Raw genomic sequence first — 18,576 nt, 5'->3', positions numbered from 1 at the left:
TTTATCAGTTTCTGCATGCCGTTTGTCTGTCTTTCTGTCATAAATCGTTTGTCCAGATCAATAGCAGATTTCTTTAAAGTATGTATTGTCATCTGTCTGCAGTTGGGGTGAATGGTTTCTATGCTGGTTCTCAAATTTTCCCTAAGACCTTGTATCAGCACAGAGACAATCACTCCCTTAAGATGTATGTTGTCCCTGGGGTCGGGGATACCAGAGTGTTTTGGCAACGCCTGCAAAGCACGGTTGAAATATCCGCTGGCAGACTCACCATCTTTTTGTTTGATAGTGAACCTCAGAGTATTTTCAACCGTCGCTGGGAAATATACACCCAATTGTATATTTATTAGGCGTATATTTTCCTGGTTGCCCTGTTCAGTTAAGATCTTATCGCCCTCCACACCACTGTCCCGAATGAATTTCGGGACATCTATGTGTGAAGGGAGGCAAGCTCTCAACATGCATCGCCAATCCTTATTGGTGGGCTCATCTGAATTTCCTCTTTCCCTTACAAATTTCTGACACTTTGCCAGATCTTTGCTGGGATCAGGGAAATTTTTGATGATTGAATGACGTTCCAATCGTGTCCACGTATTGTGCATGTCGCTATCCTTTATAGGCATTACCTCATCCCTGTCTCCCCGTCCACAAGGAGGTTCCACTGTGTGCAGAGGGGGGGTTCACTCCCCCCTGCACCATTGGACAACATCCCAGGAATAACTATCTCGGTGCTGTGTTGTGTGTACTTACCTGTGTCTCCAATTGTGTTCCTGGCATCAGCCATCTCCTCGACCAGAATGGCAGCAGCAGCTTGGGCTGCCTCAGCCTCTCTCTCCTGTCCGCTAGCTTCGCAAGGGATGGCTGACGTCAGGAATCCCTCCTGTGGATCAGTATCTTGCTTATAGGGGGTAAAAACAGTACACAAGTTATTCATTTTCAGGTTATTTTTGGTTTCACTTTGGACTTGAATTGTTCCCTTTTTTACATATTGGGGAGTAGAAACATTCATATTCCTGTGGCTGACTATACTTGCATCTGACAGATAACTATGTTCCCTTTGGATTGTACTTTCCTTCTGCCACAATTTTAGACATTCATTCTGTTCAACTCTTTCCTCGAGTGGCAAGAGCAAACATATCTGATCTCTAACTGCTGATAAGATTTCTGGATCAAAACTACCAACACTGGGAAATTCTAACTTGCTGCCCTGTGTCATTTCCTTCCATTTATTTAAGTAAACAACTGCTCGTTCACCGTGCTTCAACACATTATGAATGCCGCCGATCCTTGTGGTCGGCGTAATTCCTCCCTAGGTAGCACGGCCCCTTGGTGCGAGCTACGGTTCCCCCTTAAGGGAATGATAGGTTTACTTCAAAGGGCCGGTGGGTCATTTATCAGTGAGTAGCTCCCAAAACACTCCTCCTCAGCGACCTGCAACGGTCCCACACTTAAGCGAGGCGCGCAGGGTACGAGGTAATAATACTCAATCACCAAGTCTTTTGGCTAGTAGCGAACTGCTAGTCAACTTGCAAGGTGCGGCCAAATTTTTCCAGAACACAACAAAACTTGTTTTTCCTGTATCCTCAAAAACTGGTATTTCTAAAGCAGCTGATCAGATCACTGGGTTCCGATTTAGCTTCTTGTACCCTCCCGGTGGATCAAAATAGGTAGGTCCACGGAAGGGGGAGTTCCTATGGGCACGTCGTCACGTGCACCTTGTCCTACACCGGACTGTCCTACACCAGACTGCGCTACTACACTGAGTCGTGTCGTCACACACCCGTTCACCTCATTGATTGTTTCACACTGGGTGCTAGTTACACCTTGGTCTTACGCTCAAACTTGAAATATTTCTGTACAGAAAATCTTCCCAGGTTGGTAGTTTCTCACTAGATACTTATGCAGGTATAAATCCCTTTTAATGGCTATAGGAATCTATTAAAATAATGCTTGAGTTGCTTGTTTTGGGGAAAAATGAACAATAAAAGAAAAACTTATTTTCTCTTATTAATTACCGCTTTATCCACAGTATGTTACTATACTGTTTTAAATAAAGCTAGTGATTAATACTGTTCACCTTTGGGTTCCTATGTGTGCTGCATGTGCAGTGCCAGTGAACAGCCACGTATGTACGTGCGTTTGTTAAACCTGTTCACAGGCCGCCGATGAATCGGCCACCCACGTGTTCTATAGTGTATTTGCAAGGTCGCGTTCGGGTTTCGCTGTACGCAGTAATTGCGCATAAATATGGAATAAATCCCTTAACTCCGTCCGAAAGTTACGTATAAAGATGCGAAATAAATCCCGCACTTAATCCGTAAATTACGTACAAAGATGCGAAAATTTCCCAATGTAAGCACGTGCGCGCGCACCTTGCGTAATACACAATAGACGCTTCACGTTACTGTAAAAGGCCCAGAACTTATCGCCACGTGGCGGAGTCCCTGGCCCTGCAGTAACTAACAATAAAAGTTATAGTTTTGCACAGAAGGGATCCTCTATGTACTATAATAAACACAGGCCTTTGTCTCCACGTGTGCGAACCTTATCGCACGTGGCACATATACTGTAATGAACAAGCAACTCAAGACACTATACCCCGTTAAACTACTTGTGGCAGGCAGAAGTACAGTTTACTAAACACTTAAATATACTTTAAAACACGTGGCTTAATGTTTCCTTGGATTTCACTTATTGTACTTCGGGTTCAAACGCTAGCACCTCTCGAACCCTGCACCGCCGTGGACCTGGCCTATCCAGCAATGGTTAAATAATCACTTCCACCCTTTTGCTGGTATAGGTCAAGCTGCGCGTTTAGTACCGAGTTCTAGAGTGTGAAACGGCCGGACGCTAGCCCCCAATTATCAAAGCCGATATTTATATGATCAAAGAACAATAAGTGAAAAGCGTAGGTTACGTATTATGTCCGTAACCTGTGTACCCTTTATTCCTAGCTACGTGCGAACAAAACGTAGCGCAGCGTAGCGTACCTTTATCGTGTATTATACACGAAAGAACCAATGCATTAATAGGAGATCCCTTTGCAGTACTTTGTCTCTAATCTGCGAATACACTTTAAAGGACAATGTCCGTAATACACCTTATCGCTAGATGCGAATAATGGACGAGACCACGGTATAAAGGTGAGGAGATAGATTCTCCGTAAACAGTGTATTTAGTCCCTAATGGACAAAAGGGGATAACAGAAATAAGAATATATACAGAGTAACACGTGATACACTTATCTAACAATAATAAGTACTTTAAAAACACTTATAAAGATGCAGAAACAGATACAATCATAATCAGCCACATTACATAAAACGGGAATACAAATGTTACCGTCAGGGAAATAGCGCAGTGCAGTCCGGTCGGAGCTCGCTATATTCAGATTGAACTATAGCCCGGGTTAATGGTGAGGGGATTCATCAGCAGTTCCAAAATAAGAGAAAGAGCCAGCTATCTTATAGGGTCAGAAGGGGGAGGACAAAGGCCATTCCTATTGGTCAGGGTTCGAATGTCCAGTCCTCAGTGATTGGGCAAGGTATTACATCTGGCTTGGAGACGTGCAGGGGGGGAAGGGTACTTGGGTGTCCTTTTGTTTGCTGGCATGTCGTCGGGGGTCGTAAACAGCAACACAAACTAGTTACAACTGCATTCCTTTGTCTCATACAGGACACATGATAAAAATACATATAATAGGTATTTTGTCCGTAATTATCAGACCATGGGACTTGCGAATATTTGGCTGTGACCGGAATGCTGTGTACGGGACACTGAACATAATGATACCAAACATGTACAGAAACAATCGTGTATTTCTAATTAACCTATGTGTAGTGCACTAATCCTTTAATTAACTATATTTTATTTAGTGTTAGTGGCATTATGAATTTATGTGTAATAGTATGGCTGTGCTTCTGGTCCACTTTGTCACACAGACTCGGGTATGTATACTTTATTTGCCCAACTCTGCGAACCAAAATGGCGGCCATACTATCCTAAAATGGCGTGTATAAAACTCGACATTGACAATGTAGATGCATTAGTAGTACAGGTCATGCTGTGTTGATGGGAAATCCCTATAAACCACAATAGCGGATACAGACCTGTATAAATAGGTATAAATGTACTGTCCTGTGACATACCTTTTCTAGATGTTTCTAAGATCAAGGGAGGCCTTAATTTGGCCGAGTTGTGATGCTAAGTGGATGGAGCTTACAATGATGTGAGGGGTGCCTAAAACTTGCTTTGAATCAGTCTGGACAATAAATCAACATACAGAAATTAGCTGGATAAATTACTAGGTAATAAAGCAGTCAGTAACTGGTTGTGGCACTATGTCATACAATAGTCTGGTCAGTGAAACTTTATTGCACTGTGAAGTTTTTAATCCTGGATGGTGAAGCTCTGTAAAATAGGTGTGGTGGTGAAACCTGGACAGTGATCTGATGATAACCAGGCAGTTGGCAAGCTAGTGGTTCTTCAACTGGAGATAGAGGCAATGTTGCAATAATGAACAGCTGGTTCTAAAAATACTGTAATCAGTATTACTGCTTTCATATCGCCTAAGCCAGAGCCGACCTGGGATTTTGATCCTAGGTCCGACCCTTTCACACTAAACCAAGAACATCCATTATACACAGGGCTACCCGGGTTTATCTCTTCCTATAACCCGGGTCGAATTGGCGGGCTGGTCAACCCGGGTTATTCAGAGTGTTGCTTTCACACCTCACCTCGACCCAGGTCAACCAGGATTTAGTTGCAATGTGAAAGCGCTATATGACAGAGTGTCTCTAACCACATAGTGCAGATATTTCTGATCCTCCAAAATATCTGATGTTATCACATAGAATATGTCGCATTTGCATTTGATCTATTCAATGTTCTTTTTTTTTTTTTAAACTTTTGGAAACATTCTGATTCTGGATCAGCAAACCTACATCTTTTCCCTCAGAAACGGGCACTAATTTCACACATTTAGTGGCCACTTCCGTTTGGCAGGTTTGGCTTTTCAATGCCATCATCTCAGTATGACCTGTACTACTAATGCAGCTGCATTATAAAGTGAAATTAATGTGCAGTAATAACAGCAGCCTCTATATCAGTCTGGATGAGTCACCTACCTGAAGCCTGCATACACAGTTGGGATTAAATCATACCTCCCAACTGTCACGATTACAGCGGGACAGTCCCGATTTTCGGGTCCTGTCCCGCTGTCCCACCCGCGGCAGGCATTGTCCCGCTGCGGGGGGTGGCAGTTGGGAGACCCCCCAATCTAATAGAATAGACGCTGTGCGCAAGCGCACAGCGTCTATTCTCGTATGAAAATGAGGTTGCGGCTAATTAGCATAAGCCGTGCCCTCATTTGCATACGTCCCGCCCCCTTTTCGGTCCCTATTTCCCCAACACAGAAGTTGGGAGGTATATTAAATAGGTCCTGGCTGATATTTCTGAGTATTCAAAATATTAGCCAGTATCAAACACCCCCATAGAATGCAATTTTAACATGTTTCAGTACAACATATAACTTCATCCTGTTTAAGTTTTATGCTTTTTTTTATTTACAATCTCATGCAACACATTGCTTCAAAGTTGTAAACCTTTTATATCGCCGGAAAATCCGGGTCAGCGGCGGGTCAGTTGATTCTTTTGGGCACCCAAAAGCAATGCGCCCAGCACTGTGCATTTACTTCTAATATATAAAATAATTAATTCATAATTGTGACTATTAAAAAAAAAATTAACAAAAAACAGTTCGAATATTCCTTTCTGTCTCACTGGATGTCCCACTCCATCACCTAAACAATATTTATGCAAAAATATTTAGATTACTATATTACTATTACTATCCACAAAGAAAAGCAGGCCTGACCCAGGTTCAGTGTAAATGGTGCAGACCCAGTTCCGACCCAGGTCGAAGTGCTGTGTAAATGCGGAATGAAGCTGGGTCGACCCTTGAAACTCCAGTGTTCAAAGACCATGGATTTTGGTGTAAAAGGGGTATAAGTAATAATTGTTTTGGTCCAGTGCTCCTCCAAATTAAATTTTGGCTGGTGTCAGTTTTGCCTATTATAATATTTACTATACTTTGGTGTGGATAGCGCACTCAGGGTTGGTGTTGTGCGGGGATATGAAGAAGAAGGTAGGATAGGATAAGGCTGAATGAAGGGATAGGATAGGAAGAGGGAGTGGGTGGTGTGTTAAATGATGAGTCCGTACTCTGATGTATTGTGAAAAGCAAAGGCTTTTATTGGTAATGGGGGGGGAGTGGTGGAAGGCAAGTGGAGGGTGGAGATAAATCCTGGGAATAGGGTGCCTCCCGATCATCCACTGGGGGAGTGTGTGTACGTGGGGGGTCCTAGACCGTGCTTGTGGGTGGACAAAAGTTTGTCCTGATTAAAGTCACTAGATGACCCTAACTGTGCCTGTCGGGAGCCCTTGTGGGGATTAGGGTGTCAACAGATCCCCTTTCTACCTTGCTTGGACTTATGTCTCCTATACAGGTGTGCAGTTTGGGTGTGGGATCCTGCATTGGTGATGATGCGGTGTGCAAAGTGTCAAGGATAAGGTTAGGTCTGTGTAGGTTGCGGCGTCCAGCACCTGGCCTCTAACCCTGTTCCTTTTGTAGTTTGCGCAGAGTATCCGGTGCCCAGCCGGGCAGGTGTGATGTTAGTCACGTACATGGAAGGGTTCCCCGTACCTGTCTCCTGTGTGGCAGGTCCCGTGTCCCCGCTGAGGGCGTGGCAGCCCTGACTCGCACCAATCTTCCAGACCCGGCGTTGTCACTTTGTCAAGGCGTAATAGCCGAAACGCGTTGGACCGCACTACAACACCCACAAACCCCCGTGAAGTCTCCTCCAATCGGAGTGGAGCGCGCTGACGTACACAGTGACACACGTGACGACGCCGGGTCCGGAAGACCGGTGCGAGTCAGTGTGGCCACACCATCAGCGGGGACACGGGGCAAATACACTTTATTTTCCAGTCGTATTTGGCAGAAGCCTGCATGGATCAGTCAGATCCGTGCAGGCTTCAGTGTTAAAAGAAAAAAAAAAGAAAGAGCCGGGCTGGTAATAAAAAATCAGGGAACCTGGCAAATAGGGGTTCCCCGATTTTTTAAAACCAGGCTCCAGGTCCGGGGTTGGTTCCCAAAATACGGGGGACAAAATGAGTAGGGGTCACTCGAATTTTAAGAACCAGCCCCAGGCCAAACCTAAGGTCCAGCGGCCAAAACATCACCGTACCGACCAGTCAGCCTGGCCAGGGGCCCTAGGGAGTGGGGACCCCCCCAATAAAGGGGTCCCCCTCCTCCAGGAATTATCTCACCAGGCTGAAGCCTGGTCCTGTCCCCGGTGACCCTCTGTGGTGGACTTGGAGAACCACAAGTCCCAGCATGCGGGGCATTAAAGGGCCCGTTGGCACTTGTAGTTCCACATTTTGAAAAATATTAAACTAAACACACACACTGACACATGAAAAATAAAACTTTAATACATCCAAAGCCCACACATACTGATACTTACCTGTCTTGATCCCGTAAGTAGGTCCCTGGGTCCGGTGCTCCTGGGTCCGGGCCTCCATGGTCCAGGTCCGGAGCTCCAGGGTCCAGGATCCGAAGAAATCCATATGGGGACCTGTGGAAGGAAATCCAACTTACCAAGGTCCTTCGGCAAAGATCACGTCCTATTCTGTCCGAAGTAGTCCTGGTCTTCTGAAAATAACATACACCGGCGATTCCGGCGGTACCCGAGACGGACTGAGGAGAGGCGCAGAGATGTTTCATCTTCCGCGCCTCTCCTCTGAATGATTCTATTGGGCGCCCCATTTTTGTTCTCCAGGCTACATTGGTGCTGTACAGTGTATTACCTTTTAATATATATGAATACAATTTAAACAATTTTAACATCAAAAGTTAGTGCCCCTAAAAAGAAAGTTATCTTTTTTCTTCCTTTCTATTTTCAGCCTGATCAGGTAAGTCCTGGAGGGGGGGGGACCCTTTATTGGGGGGGGGGGTCCCCACTCCCCCAGGGCCACTGGCCAGGCTGACTGTTCGGTAGGGTGATGTGATGTGGTCGGCTGTGAAAATTACCCTGCTGGCTGGTTTGGCCTGGGGCTGTTTCTTAAAATACGGGGGACTCCTACTCATATTGCCCCCCGTATTTTGGGAACCAGCACCGGACCTGGAGCCTGGGGCTGGTTTTTAAAAATCGGGGAACCCCTATTTGCCGGGTTCTCTGATTTTTTTTATTACCAACCCCGGCTCTTTCAGCCTGGTGCTGGTTACGGCTGTGGGGGGGGGACCCCACGTCGATTTTTTTTTTTTTTTTTTTGTTTTTTTTCTATTTTTTTTTTTACACATTGCAGCCTGCACGGATCAGTCAGATCCGTGCAGACTGCCTATACGAATTTGTATTAGCGCTCGTATATACGGCCGGCTAATACGAATCATTACGCCATAGGAGGGTTACAAAGCAGTCGTATTGGACTGCTTTGTAAATTCCCCTCCGGAACACGACTTTGCATACAGCTGAAGCAGCCGTATGCAGTCGTAGTCATTCATAGTCATTCCTATTAAGATATGTTCTATTCGTATTCTTAGTAAATTTCCCCAAAATTCTTTGTTTTGGGGTTTTTATAGTAATCATTCCACATCATACACAGATTTTACTATTTCTGTGATATTTATGCCACTAAACAACATGTTTTACATATCAAACAGTTTACCATGTACTAATCTTACAAATCTCAGCATTTAGCTTTCATTACTTATTATTATTGTTTAGTATTATTATTATGCTTTTACATATGCAATACAGTGTTTTGATATCTCTTTACAAGTATCTCAAAATTACATATGTTGCTGCTATTTAGTCTTTTGAAAGATTGTATTTATTCAATGTCTTATATATTGTAGGCCAGTTGGAGGAAGCTGCTGAACATTATGAGGCATTCTATCATCTGACAGTAGGCCGAATATGGAAAGATGAGACAGGTCGTACTCACAACTCACTGGCCTGCGAGAACCTCTGGAGAATATATACATTGCTATCAGACAGAATGTTAGAGAATAAAGAGTGGCAACAGGCCATCAAAACTCTAATAAAAGCACTTGATATGGCAAGAGAAGGTAGGTGGAAAATGACACAACCACATTTCTTTTTCTTCTCTACTTTTACCCATGAGTAAACTAAATGCTGTGAAATGTTTGGCTAGGTGATCATTCCTGTCCATTTTCAGAGACAAATGCCACCAATATATTTACTTTCTATAAAGCAGACTCTTGCATCAGATTTGTAGTTGATGTCATAAAGAAAAATATTGGAAACATATTTGCATTTACTCCCTGCACAGTTACGTACTTGTAACTACATTATGTTGTTTCCCCTTTTTTGCAGCAACAAACCAGTTTTGCACATTTCTGTATACAAATGCATCCTTATACATCTATCCTCAATACAGCAATGCAATGCGAGATTCTTAATGCGAGCGAGTGCAGAGAGGGTTAAATTTGGGTGGGGTGTGGTGAAACAGAAATCTAAATTGGAGTGTAAAAATAAAGCAGCCATCATTTACCCTGCACAGAAACAAAATAACTCACACAAATTTAACTCTCTGCACATGTTACATCTGCCCCACCTGCAGTGCACATGGTTTTGCCCATTTTGAGAACAAATTTGTACTGCGATTAGATCTAAATAAGGGCCATACAGTATTGTCTTCTTTTTTTATATGTTGTGTTTTGAGTTCAGTTTTATATAAACCACTTGTGATTGATGTCCACTATTATAAGACTGTTAAATTGGGTCAGTAAGCACATAAAAAGGAAATCAAGTATTGCTGACCAATCCTGCCTTGTAACTAACACTGTGATTGGCATATATGATTGGACACCACTGATAGAATGAATAACTCTCAATAGCCAGTAGACTTTGTTATTATTTTCAATACACACATTATATCTGATTTTATAATTTTGGCTTGACCGTTGCGGTGTCAATTTTTTGCATAGCATATCGGTGTGGTATGACTTGTCGACAGTGATCATGTTCATATTCAATATGTCTTCATGGATATGTCGACATGATGAACTTTCGACAAACCATCCCTGGTTGAATAGTGGTCTCTTACAATTTCTTATTACCAGCTCCAGCTTCTCAGTAGACCTGTAATTCTCTTGCACAGGGGTGGGCATTATGTTGCCCACCAGCTGTTGATGGACTACACATCCCAGCATGCCTTGCATCAGTTTCAACATGGCCAAATAGCAATACTAAGGCAAGGCATGCTGGGATGTCTAGTTCACCAACAGCTGGGGGGCCTCTTATTGCCCACCCCTGCTCTTGCATTCCCAGCATAGGGGATGCAAAATTGTTTTTCAGACCAATTCATGTTTAAAATAAGCTGCCACAATTAAATATAATAATCAGAAGTGTTTAAAATACTGCACCTAAATAACAGAGCATAATGCATTGTTTACTGAACTTACTGTAGCATTCAGTTAAGTGTTGGACATTAGAAGACACAGAGGTGCACTATTCTAATAAGGGGAAACAAAAAGGATTTACCCTGATTTTTCGTCCCAAGTTTTTTTTCTTGGTGCGAGCAATGTTGCGTTGAACCAGGGATTGGGTGTGGGGGTCAAAGGAGAGGTGGCAGTCAAGTGTGACACCCAGGGGAGTTGGGTAACATGGGAGATGATGGTGTTGTCTACAGTGATGGAGATATTTGGGGAGGGGAGACACTGGATGGAGGAAAGATGATGAGTTTGATTTTGTCCATGCTTAGCTTCAGAAAGTGCTCAGACATTCAGGAGGAGATGGCAGAGAGGCAGCTGGATACCTGGGAGATTATACGGTATATACAGTGATGTAAAATACCACTGTATATCAATTTATCACTTAGACATGTAGAATAGCTGTACAATAGGATACAATCAATATGTTCAAGTTTTGTTCCAGTTAAATTTCCTTGTCATCCATTCAGCAGGTTGTGCTAAAAAATTGGAAGGGGAGGCAGCATATCGACTTGGTTTGGCCCATATTTCATCTGGAAATCCACAGACTGCAATCAAAGTGAGTACTGCTGTTTGCTTGTTTGTTTGTTTATTTTTTTATCAGAACTTTCATGCGGCAAGTGCAGAGTACCCTGAAGACACAACAGAAGCCACAAACAAGAAAGCAAAAAAAGACTCTGGTTCTGGGGCACTACTTGTATGAAATGGATTTAAAATATAACATTTATTAGATCTACATGAAATGAATATAAATAATCGCCCATACTGTAGTTACAATCAAAATTAAAATGTAACCGCCAGTCTCAAATAATAACAATGGTCTAGATAGTGTATTTATCATGTTGATCACACTGTTAGGGCTGTACAGTCGAAGCACAACATGTATAAAACTGAACACATCATCATCTTTAATGAAGACCAACAATTGGAAGGTAGTCCTCAACGTTAGAAAACTCTGGCTAAAATTGAAAAGGGAGAAATTTAAAAATCACAGAAACTTCCAAACTCTGCTCCCCTTATCAGGCCCAGGGAAAGGGAAGACTTGAAAGCTACAGTACAAGGTCATTGTTGGGGAATGGAGGCTTGGGGGGGGGGGATAAAGAATCTTGGTATGTAATTTGTAGAACTAAAACACTTCCCAAGTGTGTGGGATTCCTGTGAGTGTACACAGAAACATGAATAACTATTAGAAAGGACCAAGAGAAAAGGGGGATGGGCAAGTGGATAGTATAGTGCTTAAGAACAGATCCATAGGAGAAGAATTATTACCCAAGATGGAAAAAGCTGAAGACCTACAACCTGATAGGACATTATATTGGTGGACACCAGAAAAACTAAGGATATGATAATAAAATATGAGCCAGAGATGGGAGCCCCATTGAAATGTTACTTTTAATAGTAGAAGTAGTAGTAGTAGTACGTTTATTTATAAGGCGCCGCAAAGTGTGCTCATAGCAAACAAAAAACAAATGACAGGGTAACGTACAGGGTGTGTTGAAAAATACAGTATAAATAGGGGTATAGCTGGTAGAAATAAAATCAGCATCAGTTCAGAAGTAGGTGTCAAAATTGTCGAGGAGACTGAAGATGAAGTAGAGGAAGGGAAGAACAGAACAGGAGGACAAGTGAGGTAAAGAGGTAGGGTGAGTACGTGAGGCAGGAGGACCCTACTCAAAAGAGTAAACATACTAAAAATAGGTGGGTGGACGAACGAAAAACAACAGGATAAGTTGGAACGGAGGGGAACGGAGGCAGGATAGGAGGATCAAAAGAGGTTAGGAGGAGGGATAGGCTAGTCGAAAAAAGTGGGTTTTGAGGGAGCGCTTGAAGGAGGTAAGGGAATCAGAAAGCCTGATGGGTGGCGGGAGGTTGTTCCAGTGCAGGGGGGCAGCGCGAGAGAAGTCTTGGACACGGGAGTGGGAGGAGGTGATTAGGTGAGAGGTCAGTCGGCGGTCAGCGATGGAGCGAAGAGGACGGGAGGGCGTGTGGATAGAGATCAGTGAAGAGAGGTAAGGAGCGGTGGAGGAGGAGAGAGCCTTGTAGGTGGTGGTGAGGAGTTTAAAGAGAACTCGGAAAGGAATGGGGAGCCAGTGAAGAGATAGACAGAGGGGGGAGGCGGAGGTAGAGCGGCGGGAGAGGAAGATGATAGTAATAATTACCACTTTCACCATCATAGTGTTATATGTTATTACTGCCTGATAAGTAGTTCTGCAGTATCATGTGCTGATTGTATTTATGTTACTCTACAGTATACTTTGTGAATTCAAAATGGATTGCTAATATTCAACTTTATTGATCTTTGCAAACCTCGTGTAATTGCACAAATCATTGTGCTTAGAAGTAGATATGTAATCATGTATTTTTTAATGTATTTAAAAAGTACAGCAAACCTAAGTCTGTAACTAACCTTCCCTCTGGCTTGTGGCACATCCCTTACGCTAACATACTAGTTTCTCAGTCCTCTGTTACTTCATTTCCAAAAGAACACTTCTTTCTAAGGAGAATTCATGTCTATGCAAATAGTGTTTTGGCTTGAAGACCTACTGTTTTTGCCTGTCAATCCTCTCCCATGTACTTCCTCAGCAGACATGACTGATAGGAAGATAACTAGCATTTATGGCGTTATCTGCATCAATATCAGAAAGATTTTTTTTTTTGTGTTGTCCAAAAGTGTCTGTCATTATTTATTAAACATCCAAATAAAAGTAATCAGATCATCTTCAGCTCTGCTGATCTCTACAGCCATATTCCAATTCACTAGCACCCTTTGACATAAGACCAGTTTGGTCAGGTGAGGATCTTGTCCACTGGTCATTAAATGTGATGTCAAATTGGATTCTAAATATACTGTAGCATGCGGGCTGAGAAGCAAGAATTGATAGTGTATGGTCATCATGTCTTTATAAAATAGTATACTGTTTCTTAAACACAGATGTTGCTATTTATAAAAGCTAGAACACATGAAAAAGGGGAATGTTCTCCAAAACCACCAGTCATATTCTGTGTGTCATTTTTGTAGGACAGTTCAGAAATTAAAAATGCATGTTATTGGTTGTTATGGCAACACCAGTTTTTAAATGTATATCACGCACTTTTGTGTGTTTTACGTAAATCTCACGGAAGTATCAATAGAAATAAATCCTGTGGCTCTAGCAAACATTAAGATAGATAATCTCCTATATAATGTCAAGCCTTTCCTCAATGACTGCCTCTCTGGAAGCTCTAGCAAGAGTTCTTTTCCTCTATCTCTGGAGATGTTATAAGGGGAGGTCCTTCACTCTCCTTTAAGGACTCACACTTTAGCCCATTGCATGCTGAGATCTGTAGTTTTATAATATAGTAGTTTTCAGCTAAATATGTAATATTCAGATGCCTGTATACCAGGGTTGCCGACCCTCCCGGAATTACCGGGAGGATCCCGAAAATCGGGTCCTCCTCCTGGCCCCCTGGAAAGGTGGGCAACCCTCCCGGATTCCGGGGGACCCCCACGCCACCCCCCGATTGCGGCGTCTTCCCCATACCTTTTGGATTGAAATCGTCAATCCGCGGGTCTCAGAGGAGGGGGCGGAGCTAAAATCGTGTCATTTTAGCCCTGCCCCCTCCACGGAGATCCTTGAATTGGGGGTTTTAACATCCTGGGGGCGGGGCTTAATGATGTAAAGCTCAAGCCCCGCCCCCCGAACTGCAGCTGGAAGTCTCCTCTCCGGGCTTCTCCTGGAGAGGAGACAGAAAAAGTCGGCAACCCTGCTGTATACCGATAATAAGGTAATATAAATAATGATCATTATTTAAACCACACATTAGCAGATCACATTAAGAGCATTTGTTTAAGTTTACCAAAGAATGTGATCAGGGCTATGACTACAGCAGCTGGCACTGTAGGCTTGATTCAGATGTGGAGGCATATTAGGCATGGCTGTGAATTTTTAACGAATTCACTAGTGTGTAAAAATGTATACTTTGCTTATCTAAGCAGTGCTCAACTGCGCTGGTGGATCTGGTGTGTGTGTTGACCATTGTCATGTTAACCTTTTGAACCTGTCGACCTTTTGACCATGTTGGCGTATTGCATGTCGACTGTATGGGGTGGACCTATTTCCGGTCTAACTAGATACTGTCTAGTGACCAGAACCCAGCAATTTAACACTTGTAGCTGGATTTCTAAAGCTAGAACCTAGAACTCTGAAGCAATGGATGGCCAACATAACCTGCAGACACACTTTAGCTGCCCGGACTCTACTCTCTCTAACCCCTTACATTTTTATTTAGCGGTACCTTGTACACGCAATGCGTATGGTCCATATACCTGCAACATTATTTCCTCATTACAAGTTTGAACTAGGCCTATTTTAATCTAGAATTAACTAAATAAAATTGTCAGTAGTATAAAAAGCATTCATTTACATTTTGACTAGTAAAAATCAGTATTGACTGATATATCTTTTGATGTTAAACTTAGATGTTAAATTAAGCTGGTTGTAATTCAGGGTAAATATTTGAGATAAAAGGGTTTAATGAATTTAGTACAACCTACTTTGTTTATTGCAACAAAGCACGCTATTGTGGGATTGCAATCTACAACTCAACTAGTTATGCCTTGTAAAATCTGCGAAGAATAAATAGCCTAGCTTTTATCGGGTGTGGTTCGTTTGGTCTACAACAACTAGGTCAACAAGCATTGGGTAGACACCACTAGGTCGACATGGATCAAGGTCGACATGTGTCTAGGTTGACATGACATTAGGTCGACACAGGCATTAGGTCAACATAGGCTAGGTCGACAGCCAAAAGGTCAACATGGGGTTTTTCACTGTTTTTCCTACCCGAATGCCGACACAGTCGACATGGACACAGTTTGAAGTGCACCGCATCCCCTCGCATCGCTTGCTTTGCTTGCAATGCTTTGGGCACGGTGCCTCGCTGCGCTCCGCACACTATTTTATTTTCCCACCACGGACTAGTGGATGGTAGGGCATGAAATACCACCTGTCGGCACAGTGAAAAACCCAATGTCGACCTTTTGACTGTCAAGCTAGCCCATGTCAACCTAACGCTTGTGTCGACCTAATGTCATGTCAACCTAGACCCATGTCGACCTAGTGGTGACAACCCAATGCTTGTCGACCTACTTGTTGTAGACAGGGGCGGGTTTAGGGATGAGGGCGCCCCTAGGCACAACAATAATGTTTACTAAGTAGGACAGTTTATAGGGGCAGTATCTGCATGTCCTATCCATTTACACTCTATTTAAGATGGAATATAGTACAGTACAGTGGATATTTTGCAGTTATTGGTACATTTTGGGCTGACAGTACTATCACAGGCATCCAAGTGCCGCTACCCAAACATGTGCTGCCCCTAGGCACGTGCCTCACGTGCCTAATGGGAAATTTGGCTCTGGTTGTAGACCTAATGACCGTATCCCCTTTTATCAGTAATGACTAGATTTTACTAACCATAAATCAATAGCTCTGGATTAAACTAGTTCAAACTTGTGTGAAAAAAGGCTGTGGTGGACATAGCTTTGACTAGTGAGATCTGGGTTGATCAATTTGGGGGTTTTACTATAAAGACAACTTGCAAACAATGCAAAATTGTTAATTATTTCCCTTGGACTCCCGGACAAACAATACAGAGCATACACACTGTGAAATCTTGCAAACGATATTGTCAGCAGCAACATTCAGGAATATTCTGTCGTTAACGTTATTTACAAATTTCGGTACTTAACGGTGGCAGATAAATCGCATGCGATTTTGTACCTGTTCATAACCCCACTATCCACTACGCATGGAGTTGATTTTATATAGTGTGGCAAGCGCAGCAAGCCACCGAGCCCGAAGCGTGGTGAGCGTAGCTTGGGGACGCGAATTACTTTACATGTATTCCGCGTCCCCTTGCGTGGCTCGCTGCGCTCGGCATGGAATACATGTAAAGTAATCCGCGTCCTCTCGCGGGGCTCGTTACGCTCGCCACACTATATAAAGTCAACTCCATGCGTAGTGGAGAGTGGGGTTATGAACAGGTACAAAATCGCATCTGATTGCATCGCATCACATGCAATATATCTGCCACCGTGAAACTAAACAAGTACCCAAATTTCTTGCATGTTAAAGGTTAGAAGTGATGAATGACCATCGGAAGGCGTACCAGCCTCATGATAGAGCATACACAGTGGACGATTTAAATGATTTGTCATTTTGATTTGTCAGAATCATCCAAATCGTTTAAAATAGCTCATATGTACCCATCTTAACATATGCATGAACACATGTATATGTTAAAAGGCGGAATTAATTAATGGTCAAGAACACAAACAATGGAAAGAAGTGGTATACTCTGTACATTTTATCTGATTTAATGAACCCTATTCATAAAAATGGCATACTGTAGCAAGAGGCATACCTAAACTCCAAAGGAATGTGCTCATTAATTCATGGTAATCTGAAGTACCTTCAGTCCAGCCATATAAGAACATCTAACATGTGTGCACTGTAGACACAGCAGCACATACTTGCAAGCACTGGAATACTGCAATTGGCATTTAAAAATATATATTTTTAGTACTGTTGCAACTTTTTTTTAAAAATGGAAAAAGAATAGTTTTAATGTCAAACCCTGAAGTACGGGAGCGAAGAGCTGCAGATGAGACTTGTGAGATGATTGACAAAAAAATGTCAATCACATTACATAAATGTGAATAGACAGTGCTCTGGTGGTGGAGAGTGGCTTATTGGGAGATGGCTTGGTAAGCTAAGGAACATATGATTAACAGAAAGTAATATGAAATATGCGGTCTAATACATGAGAAATAAGATGGCTATTTTTATTACAGTTCATCCTCATCAGTTTGGCCTGTTATTACAAACCATCCATTTCAAAATGTTCTGTGGGCTTGGGACATCAATTAAACCCTAGCACTGCTGCATCCTTATGGTGTGTACACTTATTGCAATATACTTTCTAATCAATCCTGATTCGATCCCAATCGAATCGGGATCGATTCACATGGCGATGTGTACACATTCAATTTAGACTATATAGTACAGATCTGTACTATATAGTCTTGCTTGCACTATTCAATTTCGATGCCGCAGGGTCACGCATCGGGATCAAAATCGAATGCTTTCGATTTCCATTCGATTTGATTTTGCTTATATAATAAATATTGATTAGAAAAATAGACAAAATCGAACCGTGTGTATGCCCTATTAGAAGCAGCAGGGATAACGCTGTTTGGTGATGCAGCAGGAGGCATCTATTGAAAGCAGATGCCTCCTGCTGCAGTAGTCATCCAAGCTGTCCTAGGGGTCAGGAAATGTAATCCCTGGCCTCCCGGTCTTTCAACAGCAGCAACACACTGTTGCCACACACACACACCCCAAAACAGCATCACACTGTCAGTCACCGACAGTTTAATCCCAGAATATGTAATGTGTTAAAGGACCGATTCGCGGACCCATTGATAATCGGTACTTTGTGGCGCAGAGCATACCTTTGTCCACATCTGAATCAGGTCTGATGTTCAGCCAACCATCACCATGTTCTTGCGGCATTTGTACATCTGCAGTGGTGCGAGTAGAAAAAACGACTTAATGGTACTGTGCTGCGCGCCTTCGGCGCGCAGCGAAAAATGGGCGTGGTCAGGGGAGTGGCCATGGGCGTGGTCATATGACACAAGGGGGGGTGGTTACATGCCACCGCCCCCCCCCCCACAGAGTCTGTACGCCCGCTGACATACTATATAACACCACAATGCCCATGACATACTATATAACACTCCGCGATGCCCATGACATACTATATAACACTCTGCTATGTCCATGACATACTGTATAACACACCATAATGTCCATTACATACTATATAACACCGCAATGCCCATGACATACTATATAACACCGCAATGCCCATGACATACTATATAACACTGCAATGCCCATGTCATACTATATAACACCGCAATACCCATGACATACTATATAACACCGCAATGCCCATGACATACTATATAACACTGCAATGCCCATGTCATACTATATAACACTGCAATGCCCATGACA

At 42.9% G+C, this 18,576-nt stretch overlaps 1 protein-coding gene across 4 annotated transcripts in view; it reads left to right on the top strand.

The window, feature by feature from the left end:
- Window positions 1-18,576, top strand: part of TTC29 (tetratricopeptide repeat domain 29) — a 233,339-nt gene that overhangs the window by 87,970 nt on the left and 126,793 nt on the right. For 3 of the 4 annotated variants that reach the window (XM_083171284.1, XM_083171262.1, XM_083171276.1), the window contains 2 exons: window positions 8,915-9,127; window positions 10,984-11,072. In XM_083171284.1, coding sequence (XP_083027410.1) covers window positions 8,915-9,127; window positions 10,984-11,072 — 302 coding nt within the window. The remainder of the gene's footprint in view (window positions 1-8,914; window positions 9,128-10,983; window positions 11,073-18,576) is intronic. The other variant, XM_083171270.1, reaches the window with a different exon arrangement.

This window comes from Crinia signifera, chromosome 1 (assembly GCF_055691185.1).
Source record: "Crinia signifera chromosome 1, ASM5569118v1, whole genome shotgun sequence".
NCBI classification, from domain to species: domain Eukaryota; kingdom Metazoa; phylum Chordata; class Amphibia; order Anura; family Myobatrachidae; genus Crinia; species Crinia signifera.
The sequence above is the reverse complement of the archived record's forward strand: the minus strand, read 5'-3'. Positions and strand labels throughout refer to the sequence as shown.